The following is a 20615-nucleotide window of genomic DNA, read 5'->3' on the forward strand; positions in this document are numbered from 1 at the left end:
ACTGGCATAGATGTGGGGAACAGGTGCTTCTCAAACACTGTTGATGAGAACCAATTGGAAGGCAATTTGACACCATCTATGAAAATGTTACAAGTACATGGCCTTTAGATCATGTACTTTAAATCAATAAATAACCTAGCTTTCCACCTTAAGACACTGGAAAACAGCAAACTAAACCTAAAGCAAGCAGAAGGAACAAAATAATAAAGATGAGAGAAGAAATTAATGAACTAGAGAACAGAAAAACAATAGAGAAAATCAGTGAACCAACAGTTGGTTCCTTGAAAAGATCAACAAAAATGACATCCTTCTGGCTAGAAGAAAGAAAGAAAGAAAGAAAGAAAGAAAGAAAGAAAGAAAGAAAGAAAGAAAGAAAGAAAGAAAGAAAGAAAGAAAGAAAGAAAGAACTCAAATTACCAAAATCAGCAATAAAAAAGGAAACACCACTACCAACCTTATAGAAACAAAAAGGATTCCAAGGGAGTATTGTGAACAACGATATGTCAACAAATTAGGTAGCTTAGATGAAGTGAACAAATTCCTGGGAAGGCACAAACTACCAAACCTGACTCAAGAATAAACAGAAAATCTGAATAGACATGTAGCAAGTAATTGAATTAGTAATCAAATAGCATCCCACAAAGAAACACCCAGGCTCAGATGGCCTCACTTGTCAATTCTACCAGATATTTAAAGAAGAATTAATACAAATCCTTTGCAAATCCTCTACAAATTGGAAGAGGAGGGAACACTTCCCTGCTCATTCTATGAGGCAGTACTTCCTTGACACCAAAATCTGACAAAGGCATCACAATAAAGAAAACTACAAATCATTTATTTGTTAATTATACTTTAATAAAGCTGGAAAAAAAAATCCCAACAGCTACAGATCAGTATTTCTTACTGTCTCTTTTACAAGACAGGCTATCTACAGCCTCTTAAGTTTTTCTAATAACACACCAAGCACAGGTCACTGGGCACCCCAGCCTGAGCCCAGCACCCACCTCTCAACCACAACACATGTCTTCTCACCTCCTGAGACTCTACCAAACACCCAATACTCCCTCCAGCTCCTCTTCCTGACCATTCAACTATTTGTACTCCACGAAGTTCTCTCCCCAGGACACTGACTGACAATGTCCACTTGGAGAAGGGAAGGCTATGAATCGCCACAGAATCCTGGCACGCCTGACACAGAGCAATCCCCACTGCAAGTTCCACAGTGTTGTGGATTCAACAAGAGGGAGGCTTCCTTGTGGACTGGGGTAGGTCTCCACTAAACCCTGGTTCCAAGCTAAACCCTGTCCCTAAATTATGGTTACAGCCTCACACCTCTCCCTTATCCTCTTAACTCTGCCCCAGGGTAAATGGAAAAAAACAAAAACAAAGACAAAACTGCATTTGGAGGAAATTTTACTCTGTCTCCTACTAGGCTGAGTGTAAGCCTTCTGCACCCAAGAGAATGGGGTTAGGCATTGAACAAAAGACAAGAGTACTGACATCACCACATACCTCATCTCATTCAATCCTCTCATCCACTCTTGGAGGTAGGAATTATTGCCCCCATTTTACACAAGAGGAAAGTACTGCTCTGGGTCCCCCAGGAACAACATGCTGGACAGCAGCTCTAGCCTGACTATAAACAGCCCCGGGGAGTAGTACCTTGTTAAATCACAGCTGATCACCATGGGATGTAGCACAAGAGGACAAGAGTGGTTACAACATGAGAGGAGGAACAGTCACAAGTTGAATGCACCCCATCTGCTTAATCTATAAACCGCTGATAACTGAAATCGCTGGCTCTAAGGTCATTCTACTACTTCTGGAACTCAGCAGACTCCTGTTTATCTACAAAAGAGGCATGTGCGTGGAGGGGGAGTGGGGGGGCATAGGAGCAGAACTGGCAATTTATAGTTATTGATCAATTTATTTTTACCCAATATAATTTAAGTCTTTCTTCCTTTGGGCCTCATTCCTAGATCCCATAAACCAAGTCTGTCAGACTGGAGTTGATCCATATGGGTTAAATGGTCAGCTGCCCAGACTAGCCAGTCAGAACCTATCATGGTTTCTGTGGATAGCTGCATGCGGTATTCCCAGACATCAACCCACAAAGTTTTAGGTCAACACCATTTTTAAGCCAGGCTTTTAAAGCCAGAGCCTGTCCCCCATTCTATAGATTTAGCTCCACAGACATAGGAAGACGGAGTTTCTTACCTTGTGTAAATCAACTCTTTGGCAAAGAAGGTACATAAGGTGCTCAAAGAGCCATCAGTAAGGCCCTTATGGATACACCTCAACAGGAACTGCCCAGATGCAATGGCTTACAGGAAAAGCCTCATGTCCAAGATGGCCACAGTGCCCTACACAGGCCACTTAAGACACACACACACACACACAAGCTGAGAGTATAGATATAAGACTCCAGATAAATCTGACTCTATTGGTATCCATATTCTTTAAAAGCCAATATCCCTAGCCCAGGAATTTGCGATTTAGGGCCTGTGGATTATTCCAACCCTTCTGGAAAGCAAGGTGGCAATGTGAACCAATGTCCTAAAAGTGTCTATGTCCTCTGGCCTAAGAATTCCTAAGAATTTATCCCATGGAGTTAATTCAACTGAAGCAAAGAGCTCAACATAAGTGAAAATATTCAGGATTATCTATGATTTAAAAAAAAAAAAAAAAAGACTATCTATAATGGAGAAACCTGGAATGTTGAATGCTAAGGGAATATCCATAAGAATTTTAGATAGCAGCTTGAAAAGATAATAAGGATAATTACAAATAACCTAACAGTTTAAGATAGCATTGAATGAAATGGGCAGAACGCAGAACAGTTTTATACTACCATTACAACAGAGTTAAGTATGTATGTATTTAAGTGTCCAACTTCAGCTCAGGTCATGATCTCAGGGTTAGTGAGTATGAGCCCTGCGTTGGGCTCTGTGCTGACAGTGTGGAATATGCTTTGGATTATCTGTCTCCCTTTCTTTCTGCCCCTCTCCTCCTTGTGCACACATGCGCTCTCTCTCAAAAATAAAATAAAAACATAATAAACAAACAAACAAATAAAAAGCAATGGCAGGTTTTGTTACAGTGGTAGACACATGTTTGATTACAATGGTAGGTAGTAGAATTATAGTTTGTTGTTTTTTTTAAGGTTTATTTATTTTGAGAGAGAGTGTGAGCACATGTGAGCAGGGGAGGGGACAGAAAGAGAATCCTAAGCAGGCCCTGCACTGTCACCACAGAACCAGATGTGGTACTCAAACTCACAAAGCATGAGATCATGACCTGAGCTGAAATCAAGAGTTGGACACTTAACTGAGCCACCCAGGCACCCCGAATTATAGTTTTTTAAACATCTGATGTAGTGATATATTTTCAACTAAAAAAAAATTTTTTTAAAAAAGGAAGAAATCCTACAAAGCAAAAACCAAAATCTTCAGAAATAACTGTTAGTGCTACCAATAATAAATAACACACTCAGAGCTTACTCAGTGTTAGGCACTGTTTTAGGTCTTTTTATGCCTCCTACCTGAACTTCCCCAACATCCATGAGGTAGACACTATTATCACCCCCATTTTATAGGCAAGAACACAGAGGCACAGAAAGGGTAATAACAGCTTTCCCATATCAAACAGCTAGCCAGAGTGATGGAAAGAAACATTCTCCATGCCACTTCAAAGGTCAATCATCTGCTAAAATGTTTGTGCCTGCTTCGAGACGACAAAATCCACAGCAAAAGTCTCACCCCAAGAGCCTGAAATGGGCAGTAGGTAGTGAGCTTCACAGGTTATTTCAGAGGCTTTTCATGTTGCAAATATGACCAGGATTTCCCACCATACCAACCTAGACTTCAGAAGGACGAGCACTGAAGACCACTCAAACTTCAGAAAGGGAAAGAGGGACCGACAGAGTTGGGACTTGCCCAAGATGATGTAATGACTTAGAAGAACCAGAACTCGAAATTCTCACGCCAGTGGTCTTTGAGGCTTTGCCCCTCTCCCCTGCAGACCACGACCTCCTCTTTCTGTATCTCTCTCTCCCTTTACCTTCTTTCCTTTGGTCCCCTCGGTCTAGCTATCCTCAGCTTTCCCTTGTCCAGTATGGTCCCTACTATACTAGCTTCTCTGTCTTTCATTATCTTCCATTCACTCTGCCTCCACTTCCAGTCCTCTCCCGCCCTGCAGGTGACTGTATGCAGCAGCTGGCATTTCAGCTACGGCGTTCTTCCCATGTGGCCTAACAGCAGCCAGAGGAAATTGCAGGCCACATTCAGCAGTAGACCCCTGCCCTTCCCAACCAGGGAGGCTGTTCAAACACATTGGGAGAGACAGAGATGCTAAAAATCAGTGTTGGAAGAGAGGCCCCTCATTTTGACTCTGGACCTAGCCCAGATCATCCATCTGGTTCCCTGCACCTCCTCGGTGCCCTGAGGGCCCTCATGCTTCCTCTGTCTGACTACACAGTTTTTCCCAGGTCTGTCCACCACGGAGTAAGGACCAGCCTTTGTTTATGTCTGTCTCCCATGCCTAACGTAATGTAGTTACCAATAAAGGCTCGCTGCATGAGCAAACCAGTCTTCATTTACTCTCTTTCTTAGGGCCCTTCCTGACTTGGCGTGAATACCCAGGTCTACCCATTCTCAGCCAGGCAGGCTTCCTTTGGTGCTCATCTGAATGCCAGAAGCCACCCAACACCTCAACACCAAGTCGCCCAGCTCCTATAATGCAAATACCAGTTTCCCAGGGTCCACCCTCCACTTGGGAAGGCCTTTCCTGTTTTTTCAAGCGGGCGGTGGTGGTGTCCTGAAACAACCAACACCGATCTGCCGTTTCAGGATGTCAAAGGCAAAAGGATATTATGCAAAACAGAAAGAAATGTTTAAAGAAAACTTTAAAAGCACTTTTAGAATGTACCCTGTCAGGGGGCCAGGCAATTATTGCACCCCCCACCAGGGACCCTCCCCACAACCTCCAGACCCATGTGGTGGGACAGGAAGGAACCTGACCTCATACCATACTGGTCATGCTGGTGGGACATGACCCCGCCTCTTCCCTCAGCACAGCCTCCCCCTGAATCCCCAGGCTCTGTGCCAAATAACCCCTGGCAGATTCCCAAATCCAAAGTGTCCCTTGGAAGAGGAAAATGTAGATGCAGTGAGGGCAATCAAAGTGGAATAACTTCAAAGTGGAATGACACCTTGGGAAGAGACTGGCATACTGGCCTGAGACTGGATTGCTCAAACCACTTGAACAAGTTCCAACTGAGCGCCAGGCTTTACTGGTCTCTGAGGCTTCTCTCAAAAGCAATTCCTGGAAACTTGCAGGTTCTCACTTTGTGGCCCCTCCCCAGATCTCAGAACTGCCTGGAGGTGGGAGAGCTGTGTTGTTTGTTTCAGAGTTTGATTTGCTGGCTTGTTCCCACAAGCTCTGTGGAAATAGTCACAAGTCAGTCATGTCAACTGCACTGGGTTAGCTAGCTGGTGTTTCCACGGCCTCAGTGCCACAGTCCACGTAAGCCTAGCCCAGGGACCTGGCTGCTAAGGAGACAAATGGAGAAGTTACTGAGAAAGCAGACTCCTGGGGCATCACCCCCACCGCTTCTGTTGACAACAGATTTCTGCTCAGTCTGATCCCAAGAGTCTGTCCTGCAGCTTGGCCCTTTGCCCCTGCCCCAGGCACTTCCTGCACCTAGTTTCCTTTTTAATCAGAATTCTAGACACATCCCTCATTCAGCAATAAATGATACTCCTCTGCCAGCACTAAGCAAACCTGTAATTCTCAATGGGTCTATCTTTTTTAGTAAGAATGGTTTTAAAACATAGCCCTTCTCAGAAAGCATTCACCCTTTTTCCCCCCCTTTTTGGAAAACCCTACTATTGAAAAAATCCAAAAAGTGTAGTACTTTATGTCCGAGCCTCAGAGGGCCACCAAGAAAAACAAAAACTACATGTGTGTGTTCAACAACAACTAAATGATGAAAGAAAGTTATAGCATATTCAGCTGACAGAATGACACAGCTTTTGTGGTTTTTAAAGTTGTAGGACTGAGCTCGTAAGAAAGAATCTTAAGTGACAAATGCTGGACACCGGGCTATCTATATCTAAACATACCAACCTATGTGTTCATCTGTAAAGACAGTAACTATATTCTTATCATATGTACAAGAAAAAAGACTAACAGAAGATGTGCCTACATGTCTCCTCTAGGTAATAGGAATACAAGTGTGCTTTTCTACCTCTTTTAACTTTTCAAGTTATTTTCAATAAGCCTGCATTACTTTTTGCAAAGAAGACGAAGAGATCGTGCGCTCCGCAAAAAAATACAGAGAAAAGCAAAGACCCACAGCCCTAGACTGCCGTGTTCCAGGGAGGCGAATCCTTCCCTCTCTCTGGGCTTTGCGAGGGGCTTTAGAAAGTGGCAGGGGGAAAGGGAAGCAGCTACAGAACACACCCAGACCAGACATTAAAATCACTGCCAAAGAATTTAGCAACGGCCAATTATGTATCTCCTGGCCTTCATTTGTGTAGGGAAGGGGCGGGCTGAGGCCAGGCTGGAAAGTGGAACCTGAAACACTGAGCGTGTGACTCAGCCCTTCTGCCTTCTAAGGACGAATCCCTTTAGGCCACGTCCACCCAGAACCAGCTCCCAACCAGACCCTGACCCCTGATCCTAAGCCACCACGACCTTCGAACCTGGAGGTTCTGACCTTTACAACAGGATCTGCAATCTCTCCCTGAGCTCGTGACCTGTGTAGGCCCAGTTAAACACAGAGACCCCCATAACTGGGGCCTTTACAATCATAGTCACAGTCCGGCTCCCAGGAACTCTCACAATCCCATGCCTTGTGAAATCCCCCAGGAATCAGGGTCTGGCTGGCTGACCTCACTGGCCAGACCACCCTGGGCAGTGCCAGAGCCAAGTGTAAAATGGCCACAGTGCCAGGCCTCAAGGGATTTAAGCCACAAAGGCGGACCACTTGTCCTCAAACAAACGGATTGCCCTTAACTGGATAAGAATAACTGGAATTTCCAGATAGATATGGATTCAAGCAGAATTCCAGTCTCTGCTTCTTGTCGGGAGCTGAATAGGGAACACTGAATAGTGAAGATGGCACAGGAGGCACTGGGTCTAAGAGCGGGGGAGAAATCACCAGGTTTGAGTTGGCCACAGGACAACTGGGCCCCTTTCATACACACCCAGAGCCCAGTTAAGACCAAAGGGGATGAGCTTCCCAGACCTGCCCCCAAAGCCTGTAAGATCCCCAGGGTGAAGTCTATGGAAAGGCGGGGACTGCCTGAGCATGAACTGTCCCATTGTTCCCAACCCATAAATTAGTCTAGTCTCAGCCTAGAAATCCCTATCCTGCTGCTACCCAAAGACCATATGGTTGCTGTTGTATCATTACAGTCATTATAAAGCAGCAAGGTACAGATTACTCAGCCAAGCTAATTTGAGGCTACAGAAATTAGAGGAACTTTTCAACACAATCAAAACCAGGACTGAAGAACTCTGATATCAACTCTGGGTTTCTGAATAAGAGAAGGAAGGAAGGAAGGAAGGAAGGAAGGAAGGAAGGAAGGAAGGAAGGAAGGAAGGAAGGAAGGAAAGGAGGGATGGATAGGAGAGAGACTATAACACACACACACACACACACACACACACACACACACACAATTTAGTTTCTCTAAATGACATCAGCAAAATTTAATTATGCCTCCTCTGCTTGGACTATGAGTTCCTAAAGAAGAGGCATTTTGTCATATTCCTCTTTGCGGCACTAGTACCCAGCAAAGATCAGGCACATTGTTGCAAGTGAATGAAGTTACCAGATGCTTTAGCCATTGAGGATGTCCATGCAAGCTGCTACATAAGACCTTTCAGGTGGACACAGACACACCTAGAGAGAGAGGGTCCTCCCAAATTCCAAATGTTAGTTAGCCTGCTCTGAGCCCCTGCACTAGGTATCTACAGGGCAATAACCTCAAGGAAGAGCACTATGCTGGGAAGCAGAATACCTGAGTTCCAGCCCCAGCTGGCCATTCCTGGCTGTGTGGCCTGAGACGACACCCTTGCCCTCTAGCACAATGAGGGATGGGGCCAGAGAACTAGACAGTCCCATCCTGGGATACTGTGGGTCCAAGATGCTCCGGATGAAATCCAATCCCACATCTGGCTCTTGCTCCTCATGCCCCAAGGAACTTCCATGCTTGCTCAGAGTCTGGGACAGATTGCCACAGTCAGGAATCACTTCAGCCACCATCAGGCTGAATGGAAGAAAGTGAGCCAAATAGTCATAGAGGGTGTTTCATAATCTCGGATTGTCAGACAAGAAGGTGTATCTGTCAATTTGTCAGTAAATTATTTTCCCCAGGAAAAACAACAGGAAAAAAACTGTTTTAAAGTACTAGTTACCTAATCTGACAAAGCTTAAAGACCTAGACACAGGAGAGGCTCCCCATGCCTCCCCCAACCCTGAGGATGAGGCTCCAAGACTCATCTCCAAAGGGGAGAGAAAGCCCTTTCCCAAGCTGAGGCCAGAACAGATGTCCTCAAAGTACATTCTGTCCTGGGCAGCCTGCTCGTGTCCACATGTGTGCATATGGGAGGGGGACAGCATGCTGGTGGAAAAACACCTGAGAGCTGAGAGCCCAGCAGAGACTCAGAAAGTGCTTTGTCTTCCCAAGGGTGCAAGCCATGGCAGGGGCTTGGCTGACAGCCCCCACAAAAGCTGGGGAAACTGGCTCATGGATAAGTGTTCTCCCAGGGCCCTGGCTATCTACAGTAGCTGTTTGCTGGCCCAGGGGCCCACAACTCTCTGGTGCCCACCTCTAGATCACAGTCCTCGTCTGAACAAAGGAAGAGAATCTCTTCACAGCACAAAGGGCAGGGGAAGTCTCTGGGTTTAAGCAGTCCTTTACTCACCCCCCACACCCCATACACCCTTGACAAGACTGTACCAGGTGTACCAGGCTCCAAATGAGCCCCCAGGTCAGCCCAGCCTTCTCTAACCAGTCCAACCTAAAGTATTGCCCACTCCCACCCAGCCCCTCTCTGGGCTGACAGTGCCAGTGCCAGTACAAGTCAAGTCACGCTGAGCTGCCACCAAACCTGAGCAGAGATGAATAAATCCCAGGAAAAGGAAAAGGCAAGACCACTCCTCTTCCCAGGTTGACTACATCTCAGGCAAACACCCAGGCAGCCAGGAAAGGGCGCCACATGACCGTGTTCAGTGGATTAGATGCTGCTCAGCCAGAGGGCCAAGAGGACAGTGCCTGGAGTTCTGAACTGTCTGAGAGAACTCCCTGGGGAACTTGTAAGAGTCCTCAGGAAAGGCCTACCTCCCCCCTTCAGTCCCTACTCCTGAAGGCCTCACACTAGCCCATGGGGGACCCTGAAGTAGGGCTTACAATGGCTCTAAACTCTACAATCTGCCTTATGTCACACAGATAGTGTAGACAGGATTCAAACCCAAGTCTCTCTGAAGTCTGTCTCAAGGCTCTAACAACCCACGACAGATCAAACAGTCACTCATCAAGCCCAGTCTGATGCCTGGCTCCTCCGGGAAAGAGCATGCCCATTACCCTCCATGTTCCAGACAGGAGCTTATCATAGCGTATGGCCCAGACCCCTGGACAACAGAAAGTAAAGCCAAGTCATGGAAAGAAACTGCAAGTAGTGAAAAGGCCGCAGTTCTAAACCCCACGGATGCTTTCTCCCATCAACCTCAAAACCACCCACAAGGGCTTTGGTTGACACCTGCCCAGATGAACAGATGGGCTCAACTCCCCTGACCCACACACTCTGAGAGACCTTCAGATTCCTCAAGGCCCCCTCCCAGCCAGGAGCCCTCACTCCAAGAGCTGCACCCAACCACTCAAACCTAAGGGCTCAATTAAAATGAAGAAAAACCCCCTGTCTTCACTTTGTGGGACCGCCGTAGCAGCTGCCCAAACATCATGGTCCCATATGTGTCACGCTAAGGCAGCCAAGCTAGAGAAGGCCCAGGGCCTCTCTCCTCACCCTCCAAACGTTATCTCTCAGGAAGTCCCTTCAAACCACCAATTCAAAGTTCAGCTCAGAAATACCAGTAACTGGTCACCAATCACTAGCAACACCATTAGAAAACAAAACAAAGCAGAGATACAGCACCACGGGCTCTCCAGCTTCATCAAGAAGACTTCATACCTCAAACACCAATCTAGTGAACATTGGAGTACTTTAATTTGCTAGTTTCTTTTTTCTGAATAAATGTCTAGGCGACAATTAAAACCAAAAAACACAAAACCTGGCCTCTCTGGGTTCTGAGGATTTCTTCTCTCTCCTCCCCCTTCTCTCTGCTGTTCAGAGCCTTCTATCTCCACGGGAGTCTGAGAAAATGGAACTTCAAGTCCCAAGTCCTTTTTGCCGTGTAGTTAATGTACGCAATCTCATTTATGTTCTAAAAATAACCCTGTGAGTTAATCACCAACAACCTCATTTTACATATAAGAAAGAGATTCTGAGAAACTCTCTAAGATGCGTGAGGCCAGACACTTAGCAGCGGGGCAAATATTCAACTTTATTTTACAGAACTAGTCTCCTTCCCAGAGGGAAGTCCAATTGAGTCCAAAGGGACTCAATTTTCTGTTTACAAAAAAAAAAAAAAAAAAAAAAAATCCCCTTACTTCCACAATTCATGTCTGACCAATTCCAAGAGCTTCCCCCCAAACTTGATACGAAAATACTGAAGTAATCATTGGAGAAATTGAGCAAGAACATGTAGGAGGCCTTCTCTGCCAGGGCTTTGCGGGAAGGTGACAGAGTTCCTTTGGCAGGATGCCTGCCCTGCTGCCAGGGCCCCTCACTCAGAGCAACAAATAAACCCTGGCATTAAAAATGAGCAGCCACCTGTATGATAATCTTGGGAACAACCTGTGGCTGCCTTGGGCCTGACTGCCTGTGGATTACAGACCAAGGAAAGGTTCCCCCCCACTGCCTCCAACAGGCACGGGCTCAGACTCCTCCTGATGTGAGGAATGCAAACCCACCCACTCAAACTCCCAGTATATGCTGAAACACAGGCTGGTGGCCACATTTCCAATTATCTGGGCAAGATACCTGAGACTCTGAGCTGCTTCCTGGAAGGGACAATTCGGTGTGAACTAGTTTATAGTTTAGCTCTCCAGCCCCTATGGTACACACACTGTACTCATACAAACACCCTCAGCCCTTAAGAGTGCTAGTTCACTTAGGTTTTGGGAACCTACGGGGGCAGGAAGCAGGGTAGGAAGGCCCCAGGGCAGGGATCTACACAAAGGAGGAACTTAACATAATAGCAACAATTTACTAAGGGTTTACCTTCATTAATGTAAACCCTTGTTTATATTGTCTCATCTAGCCTTCCAAAACAAACCTGACTTAGGTACCATTTATCTTCCAGAAACCAGAGGTTAAAGAGCAAGTCACTCGTCCTAATGCTCAGGAAAAGTTAACCCACACTCAGAGGAGAGTATTTCTATGGGAAGACAACGTATGTGAGCTGGATGTGAAATGGGAGGGCAACTTCCTTCCCCACTGGAGGCCTCATCATCAGTTTCCTAAACTGGAGTAGGTTACTCTGAGCTGTCTCTTGGTCCTTACCAGACTTGGCAGGGCGAAGGCTGCTCCATGCCCGAAGCAAACTCAAACTCCAAAACTTCTTGAGGCACGGGCCAGAGCAGGGAAGTCTCCAAGGCCTTCTCTGCTTCTGGGAACAGAGGGGCCTGCAGCTTCCTTGTACCACCCCCGCCCCAGCCTTCCAAGTAAATCCAAAAAAATCTCGCCTCCCACCCTCTCCCTACATCCAGCCCGGAACCTCTGTTTGGGACTAGGGACTCCGATCCGGAACTGGGGGGCTGAATATCCTGGAAGAGGGCATGGGCGAACGTCCAGGGGACCCTGTCGGGGAAATTCGGGAAAGTCCCCGAGTCCTTACCGAGCAGCGGGGACTCCTCAGGGCATGCGAGCAGCGACAGCACTGTGGTAGAGGGCACTGGGGCCGAAGTCAAGTTGCTTGCGGGGCCGGGGCCGGGGTGAGAGTCCGCGTCTGGGCTGGAGTCGCGACCCGAGCGCAGCTCGGAGGAAGCGTCCAAAAGCGGCAGCGGCGGGGCCCCTCGGGGTCGGAGCTCCGCGGAAGGCTGCTCGATGGCGGCGGCGCCGTTTGAGCCGCCCTGCAGCGGTGTAGGGACTCCCACCAGCTGAGGCAGGCGGTTCAAGTCGCGGCCGGCCAGGTAGTAGACGAGGGTGACGCCAAGATGCAGCGCGCAGACCGCCACGAGCAGGCGGCAGGCCCGCTGCAGGGACGCGCCCGGCATCGCCGCGCTGCCGCCCAGGAGCGGCTCCCGAAACCTCATCTTCCCGCCGCCGCTTTAAGAGGCGGGTGGGCTACCGCGGGGGGGAGGGGGGCGGCCCGCCCGCGGGCCGCCGGCCAGGCGCTGCCCGACCACGGCTCTTGGGGGAGGGGCTGGAGGGGAGGCAGGGGAGCGCGGCGCCGGGTGGCAGGCGGCGGAACGCCGAGACTCCGACCAGCGCGGCCGCCCAGCGACTAGAAGTGCGCCCGAGGCGCGGGCGGGGGCGGGGGCGGGGCCGTCGGTTGGAGCGGGGTTTTCGGGACTGGAGCAGGGGGGCGGGGCCTCTGGGGCGGAGCCGCGGTGCGCGGGCGGGGACTCGGGAGGCGGGGCGCTGCAGGGGGCGGGGCCGTCTCCAAGCGCGGCTGGCTGCCCCGGGGCGCGGCGCTGAGCGGTCGGGTTCCCACACCGCCCTCCTCCGGAGCCCTTGCCCTGTGGCTTCGGTTGCTACCCAGCCGCGCCGCCGCCTCCTCCTCCTCTTACTCACCCCTCCTCCTCCTCCTGGCTGCCCTCCAGAGGCGCCACCACTTCCTGCGGTGCTGAAGGGCTGGGGTACGGGCCTGGGCCTACACGCGGTGGCGCAGAGAGACGCTGGTTGCTGATTTGATGGGTGGGGGGACGCGGCGGCGTTCCGGCCCGGGGCTCGGTAGGCCTGGTGGGTCCGGAAGAGGAACGGAAAAGAGTTGTCCAAGAAACGGGCTTCGACGCCGGGCGGGAGGTGGAACAGCTGAGGAGGGATTCTCTGGGACGTTCGGTACCCCTCCCTTGGCGGGGCTAGACCCCTCTACCAATGTAAGGGCCCAGCAAGGAGGCGCGGCTCACCTTCGCCCCGTGGAGGAGACAGTGCACAAGTCTCCGCTTGTCTGGCTAACTCACCTGCAGCCCAGCCTAGGGCAGAGGCCCACCCAGCTTGGTTTTGGGTGTGTGGAGTGCCTCCTCTACGTGCATCCTGGCCCGAGAGGATGTGTGCTTTGAGCAGGAGAGTGGCAAGAAGCCTCAGTAACTCCCATGCTGGCAAACAGATCAGCCAGCTTTGTTTATATAGTCTGTGTGAACCCAGACACAATCCCATGAAGTAGGAATTGCCCCCATTTTACAGATAAAGAGTAAAAGGCTTGGATGTGAGGGCTATCTGGCTGCGACATCTGTCACCCCATTGATCGCCAGGGTTGATTCAGCTGATCTGGCTGGCTAGGAGGGTGTCCCCTTCCTCCCTCTCTGCTCCAGGTGCATCCCTCCGGAGCTGTGGTCTTGGTGGAAAAGGACAACCTTCCCACTACCTTCCCGGATAGAGGATCGGCCTTCCATCAAGGGTATAGGAGTAGCTGCGCTCCTCTCCAAACAAGCTCTGGAGGTCCATTTGTAGGAGAATGTAGGGTGGTCAAGCTTCCAAAACTCCAGATACATTCAAATGAGGCACAGCATGTGGCAGTCTGTCTTTATTAAAAAAAAAAAAAAAAAAAAAAAAAAATTGCTCAGGATTAGGCCTTGGCTGGGAAAAAAAAAAAAAAAGTTAAAGGCTCAAGAAGGCTAAAAACTTGCTTAAGGGGACGTCCGGGTGGGTCAGTCGGTTAAGCATCTGACTTGATTTCAGCTCAGGTCATGATCCCACGGTTTGTGAGATCCAACCCTGCTTCCTGGCTCTGCTGACAGCACAAAGCCTACTTGGGATTCTCTCTCTGGCCCTCCCCTGTGTGCACTCTCTCTCTCAAAATAAATAAACTTAAAAAAAAACTTGCCTAAGATCCCACAGCTGGTGAGGGACAGAGTCAGAATTCTGTTTTCAAAACCTTTATACACCACACATTTAACCCTTGTTGATTTGCAGGTAAGGGCTGGAGGCTATCGGGGTGATAGGCCTAGGCACTGAAGTTGTGTGGTTCAAATTTGACTCAGAGGCCACTCCTCAGGCACACCTGATGCCTGAGTGAGCAGGGGCACCTGACCCCTGAGAAAGACCCATGAGAGTGCTATTATTTATGTGGATGGAGAGGGTGACAGCTCTGGCAGCCAACTCTAAAGTGGAGGGAATGATAGCAAGAGCTAGCATAGATTGAGAGTTTACTATATGCCAGTCAAACACAAGCCTAACTGCTTTATATGCATCGTCTCAATCCTAACAACACTTTGAAGTAGGTACTTGTTCCTGTCTCCATTTCACAGCTGAGAAAACTGAGGCTCAGGAGTTCACTCTTGGTTGTGATTATACAGGATACTTTCTTCACTTGCCTTTCTGGACACCAGGCTTTCCTGATCTTCCTCACTTCACTGGTCACTCCTCTGTCTCCCTTGTGGGCTTCTCCTCCTCTTCACCCATTGTTGAAGGCCCCAGGCCACTGTCTATGATGCTCTTTTCTGTCAGTACTGAATCCCTAGAAGTGATTTATAACATCTGTATGCTAATAACCACAAAATTTCTGTCTTCCCCAGCTGTTGAAAGCCTCAGAACATGGCACATGATACTCTTTTCTGTCTACACACTCCCTAGGAGTAATTTATAATAATTGTTTGCTGATGACTGCAACATTTCTATCTCCAGCCTAGATCTTCAGACTGATTTTCAAGTGCCTCAAACCAGTATCTCAAGCTCAATACATCCTGCCCTCAATAACCTACTCCTTATACTCCACTCTCATTCTTATCTACGGCAGGGAATGGCACCATTGCTCATCCAGTTCCTCAAGCCCAAAACCTAAAAGGTATCCTTGATGTGCCTCTCTTACGCTCAAACGCCATTTCCAATCCCTTGGCAAGTTTTGTCAGTGCTACCTTTAAATCATCAGAATTAACCACTTATTAATTCTGTGGCAACTATCTTGGACCAAGCCACCATCATCTTGGCCTGGGTTATATGGTAGCCTCCTAATTGGTCACCCTGCTTTCACCTTCTCCGTGCCCCCCTCCACAGTCTGTTCTCCAAACAGCATTTAGGAAGATCTTTGTAAGCATCAATCAGGTCATGCCATTTTTCAGAATGTAATCCAAATATGTAGGAGCCCTATCTAATTGGTTCCCAGCTCTCCTCCCCACCCACATCTATCACTGCCTACCTGCTCTACCTGCTTTAGCCACACTAACCTAATTGCTATTCTCTTATTTTGCTTATTTTTTCCTACCTCAGGGCCTTTATACTTTCTATTCACTTAGTCTTAAATAGTCTTCCCCCATATTTCATTCAGATTTCTCAAATGTCACCTTAAGAAAGAGGTCTTTTTAGACTACCCTATGTGGAATAGTTCCAAATATACTTACCCTGCATGATTTTTTCCAGAGCATGTATCACTACCCAGCACTATATATTTATTTATTGTTGTCTGTCTCCCTTATTAGACGATGGGTTCCATGAATGCAGGAACTTTCATTTGCTACTGTATCCTCAGCTCCTGGAACTGAACTGGCACTTAGTTGACACTTAGTAAATATTTGTTAAAATACCTAATAAATGAGGGGCACCTAAGTGGCTCAGTCAGTTAAGCATCCGACTCTTGATTTCAGCTCAGGTCATGATCTCACGGCTCATGAGTTCAAACCCTGTGTCGGGCTCCACGCTGACAGCGCAGAGCCTGCTTGGGATTGTCTGTCTCCCAGTCGCTCTGCCCCTCCCCAGCGTGTGCACGCGTGCTCTCTCTCTCTCTCTCTCTCTCTCTCAAAAATAATTAATTTTAAAAAACTGTTAAATGAATGCTTATGATCATCTTGATTATGTGGGAAGGGGATAAGAACTATTGTTAACTTATTTTATTTATTTGTTTGTTTGTTTGTTGCTAAATTATTTGAAACACGTTAAGAGCTGTTCACCAGGGAGCTGCTGAAGGCGAAGCTGACCCCAACAGCCTATGCCTAGAGGAAAATGCCTGACCAATGAGTGAGGAGGGTTATAACAGACCCCATCTGAAAAATGAGAAGGGAAAATGAAGATATGTCTTCCTTGTGTCCAGATGATGGGCAGGAGACAGGACTGAGGGGAGGTTAGGGGGTCACAGAACTATCCCAGGACCCTCTCTGTGGCCAGGAAGCAAGGAAACTGCTAACTATCTATTCCTTGGGAGCATGCAGAGCCCACAAGGTTCCCACCAGCTTTATCAGCACCCCCACCCCCATCTAGAGGTGCCTAGAATTGGTAAATTTTTTGCTTCAGAAAGGTCCAGAGACCAGAAACCTTCAGAACAATATTGTCCAGCTGTCCAAACATGAACTGGTATTGCAGACAGACCCAAGACAACTTCTCCAGCCCTTTCCACTTTAACCTTTGTCAGGTTGAAAACTAATCCCATCAGAGGAGATACCGGAAGAGGAAGTTGCAGTGCTGACTGGCCAAAAACTGGAATCTGGGTTTTGTAGTTTGCCTGTTGAGTGTTGATCTGCCCAGAATTACCCACCTCCCCACTTCTCCCCCCGCAGGCTGCCTTCACCTGGTTAGTGACATTTCCTCTACCCTTTCACAGCACCCTTATCTGCACCTGTCAGTTTACATTTCTCTTTTACCTTAGTAGATCAGAAGGACATAGAATAGTGCCTGGCACACAGTAGACAGTTGTTTCAGTTATCTAGATCTGCATAAGATATTACCCCAAAACTTAGTGTCTTCAAACTAACCATTTCTATCTCACAGTTGTTCTGCTTCACATGGTGTCATCTGGGGCACTGGCAGAGTCAAAAGTCCCCAAATGATTTCACTCACACTGGCAGTTTGTGTAGGCTAGAGGCTGACTGAGAATGATCGTGGGTCAGGGGCCTTGGCTCTTCTCCATTTGGACCTCTCCATTAAGGCCTCTCACATGGCTGCTCGGGTTTCCTCACAAAATGAAAGGTACATTCTAAGAAGGAGCATTTCAAGACAAGGTAAGAAGATGTAGACCCCTTAAGGCCCAGCCTTAAGCATCACTTCTGTGGATATTTTACGTAAAACAACTTACTGAGCAGTCCAGATTGAAGGGGAGTAGATGTCTCCTCTTCTGGGTGGGTGGACAAGTAAAGAATAGGCAGCCATCTTTTTTTTTTTTTTTTAATGTTTTATTTATTTTTGAGAAAGAGAGAGATACAGAGCTCGAGCAGGGGAGGGGCAGAGAGTGGGAGACACAGAATCCGAAGCAGGCTCCAGGCTCTGAACTGTCAACACAGAGCCCAATGTAGGGCTCAAACTCACGGACCACGAGACCATGACCAGAGCCAAAGCCCAATTAGGCACCCCGGCAGCTACCTATTTTTTAATCCACTGTAGTTTTCCCAGTGGCCACAAATTATTTAGGAAAAATTTGAGCATGAAAATAAATATTGATAGAAACAGTTCACAGCCAATTGAACAAAATAAGAAACCATGTGTTCATACTGAATAAATAAAGAAATGAACATTTGATGAGTAACAAGATATTTACATAATTTCAAAGTACCTCCTCCACAATATGCTTACAATTTCAATGGGAAACATTAGAAAAATCCAAATTTTAAAACATTCTTGAAAATAACTATCTTGACCTCTTATAAAAATGTCAAGTTCATGATAGTAAATGAAAAACTGGGGAACTTTTCCCCCACTGAAGGAGACTAAAGAGACATGATGACCAAATGCAACACTGTGATTCTGAAGTGGATCCTTCTGCTATAAAATATTTTGGGGATGACCAGTGAAACTTGAATGCAGACTAAGGATAAGGATAGTATTGTATTGATGTTAATTTCCTAATTTTGATGGTTGCATTGTGGTTATGTTCGAAATATGCATATAATATTTATGGGGTGGGGTGCCTGGGTGGCTAAATCCGTTAAGCATCTGACTTTGGCTCAGGTCATGATCATAGTTCATGAGTTTGAGCCATACACTGGGCTCTCTGCTGTCAGCTCAGAGCCCATTTTGGATCCTCTGGCTCCCTCTCTCCCTCCTCTTTCTCTGCCTCGCTCTCTCTCTCTCTCTCAAAAATAAATAAACATTAAAAAAATTTATAAAACCGAAAGAGAGAAAGAAGGAAATAGGGGCACCTGGATGGCTCATCGGTTAAATGTCCAACTCTTAATTTTTTTTTCCAACTCTTAATTTCAGCTCAAGTTATGATCTCACGATTTGTAAGATAGAGCCCTGTGTCAGCCTCTACAGGTTCTGTGGGCTCAGTGTGGAGTCTGCTTGGGATTCTCTCTCTCCCTCTCTCTCTGCCCCTCCCCCACTTGTTCTCTCTCTCTCTCTCTCTCTCTCTCTCTCTCTCTCTCTCTCTCCCCCCCCAAAATAAATAAAAGAAAGAAAGAAAGAAAGAAAGAAAGAAAGAAAGAAAGAAAGAAAGAAAGAAAGAAAGAAAGAAAGGAATAATAGGCATTGGTCCTTAGGAAATCTGAGATCCAATCATGTATGTCACCAATTCCCCCTTCTCCAGAGTCAGGGAATGTGATACCTATCATTTCCACTGTTCTTCATACTTTGTGGTTGATTTCCTTCCCTGTCCTGATCATTTTTTGACCAGGTCCAGTCTGCCTATTTCCTTCATGAAAGACTAGTGCTCAGGACTGGTTGTGGTGTTCTAGCTGGGGTCCAAGTGACAGAACAGAGAAGGATAATCAGTTGCCTTCATAGTTCCAAGTATCAGATTTTCATCGATGCCTTCTAACACAACATTCACTTTTTGATGTCCATGTTAAACTAAGAGACAGGGCTGAAGACAGAATCCTAGAAGACTGGAAATACCCTACAAGTTGACTTGGATCCTTTAAATGCAGTCACTGTGCCAACCAGGGTTTTTGACTGCAAAACAGTAATTACACCACTTCTCTGCCATGGCCACTGCTGCCAGCGAATACTCAGCACCACCACTTCAAGACTGCTCAAGCTGCTGCTGCTGTTGCCATGAACACTTCCCACACTATCCTTGCCTCTTAGCATCATCCCCTAAGAAGTCAAAGTCCTTGGTCCGATTCACACACTTGAGTCCTAGCTGCCAGGAAGTGAAAAGGAGAATCTTCTTTCTGCTTCCATGGTGGAAGCCAGGGAACTACAACCCTCCAATATTATATTATTATTAGAAAATTATTCCAGGGCACCTGGGTGGCTCAGTCAGTTAAGCATCTGGCTTCGGCTCAGGTCATGGTATATGGTATATGAGTTCAAGCCCAGCATCGGGCTCTCTGCTATCAGCCAAGAGCCCACTTGGGATCCTCTGTCCCTCTCTCTCTCTGCCACCTCCCATTCGTGCATGCTCACGCTCTCTCTCCCTCTCTCAGCAATAAGTAAACATTTTTTAAAATATTAAAAAAAGAAAATTATTCCAAAATAAGGGATTGTACGCTGAGTGGACAAATAAAATGACAAAGGTTCATTCCAGTCATTCAGCAGGTTACTCTTCCTCTTGATGGTACTATCATTCAACCCATTTTTCTCATTTTACCTACAAGAATATCATGGCAGAGATTGTTAAAGTCCCTGCTGAAGATCCAATTTGCCAACAATCAGTTACAGCTCTGTGATCTATCAGTTCAGGGACCCGTCATAAAAGGAAATTTGATTGCCCTTGCCTTGACTTGTTCTGGGAGATCTCTACTTCCCTTATATCTTTAAAAACCAATTTTGGGGGCGCCTGGGTGGCTCAGTTGGTTAAGCATCCAACTTCAGCTCAGGTCATGATCTCATGGTTTGTGAGTTCCAGCCCCGCGTCAGGCTCTGTGCTGACAGCTCAGAGCCTGTAGCCTGCTTCGGATTCTGTGTCTCCTTCTCTCACTGCCCCTCCCCAACTTGTGCTCTGTTTCTGTCTCTCAAAAATAAATGTAAAAAAAATTTTTTTTAATTAAAAAAATCAATTTTTGGGTAAAAGTATAGTTTGCAGGGTCAACTTGTTCTCTTTATAATGGACAGGTGTTAATTTTGTTTACTCTTTATTCATTCATCCTTATGGTAAGAGGAGGTCCATTCTTACTGTGTGGTTGGGGTAGCCTAACCTCAAAACTCAGATACCATATAATTAATTGGGATAGGGCTCCTCGGTGGACTCATATTGGCCAATCAGAGCACTGTTTCCCTCTGGCCACAGTAATTGGCTCAACAATTGACACATGATCCAAGGAGGCAAGAAGCAAAGAACCCATCTTCCCTCAGGACTTCTGATTGAGAAATATGGACAAACATTGAGAAAAAAATCTCTTTCGTTCCTCTGGGGTGACCAGCTTGGAGTTGCCAAGGGTATAATATTAGTTTTCTAAGATTCTGTAACAAATTGCCAAACGTTCAGTGGCTTAAAACCAAAGAGCTGGGGCGCCTGGGTG

At 47.1% G+C, this 20615-nt stretch overlaps 1 protein-coding gene and 1 long non-coding RNA gene across 6 annotated transcripts in view; both read right to left on the reverse strand.

The window, feature by feature from the left end:
• B4GALT1 (beta-1,4-galactosyltransferase 1) overlaps window positions 1-12539 on the reverse strand; it is a 55090-nt gene extending 42551 nt beyond the window's left edge. For all 5 annotated transcript variants that reach the window (XM_023242387.2, XM_006939208.4, XM_045043671.1 and 2 more), the window contains exon 1: window positions 11966-12539. In XM_023242387.2, coding sequence (XP_023098155.1) covers window positions 11966-12383 — 418 coding nt within the window. In that variant the 5' untranslated portion in view covers window positions 12384-12539. The remainder of the gene's footprint in view (window positions 1-11965) is intronic.
• An 842-nt stretch (window positions 12540-13381) lies between these two features.
• Window positions 13382-20615, reverse strand: part of LOC123381772 — a 56948-nt gene continuing 49714 nt past the window's right edge. The window contains exon 9 of the long non-coding RNA XR_006589180.1: window positions 13382-13814. This is a non-coding gene — a long non-coding RNA (uncharacterized LOC123381772). The remainder of the gene's footprint in view (window positions 13815-20615) is intronic.

Source organism: Felis catus, chromosome D4 (genome assembly GCF_018350175.1).
Source record: "Felis catus isolate Fca126 chromosome D4, F.catus_Fca126_mat1.0, whole genome shotgun sequence".
In the NCBI taxonomy this organism is placed as follows: domain Eukaryota; kingdom Metazoa; phylum Chordata; class Mammalia; order Carnivora; family Felidae; genus Felis; species Felis catus.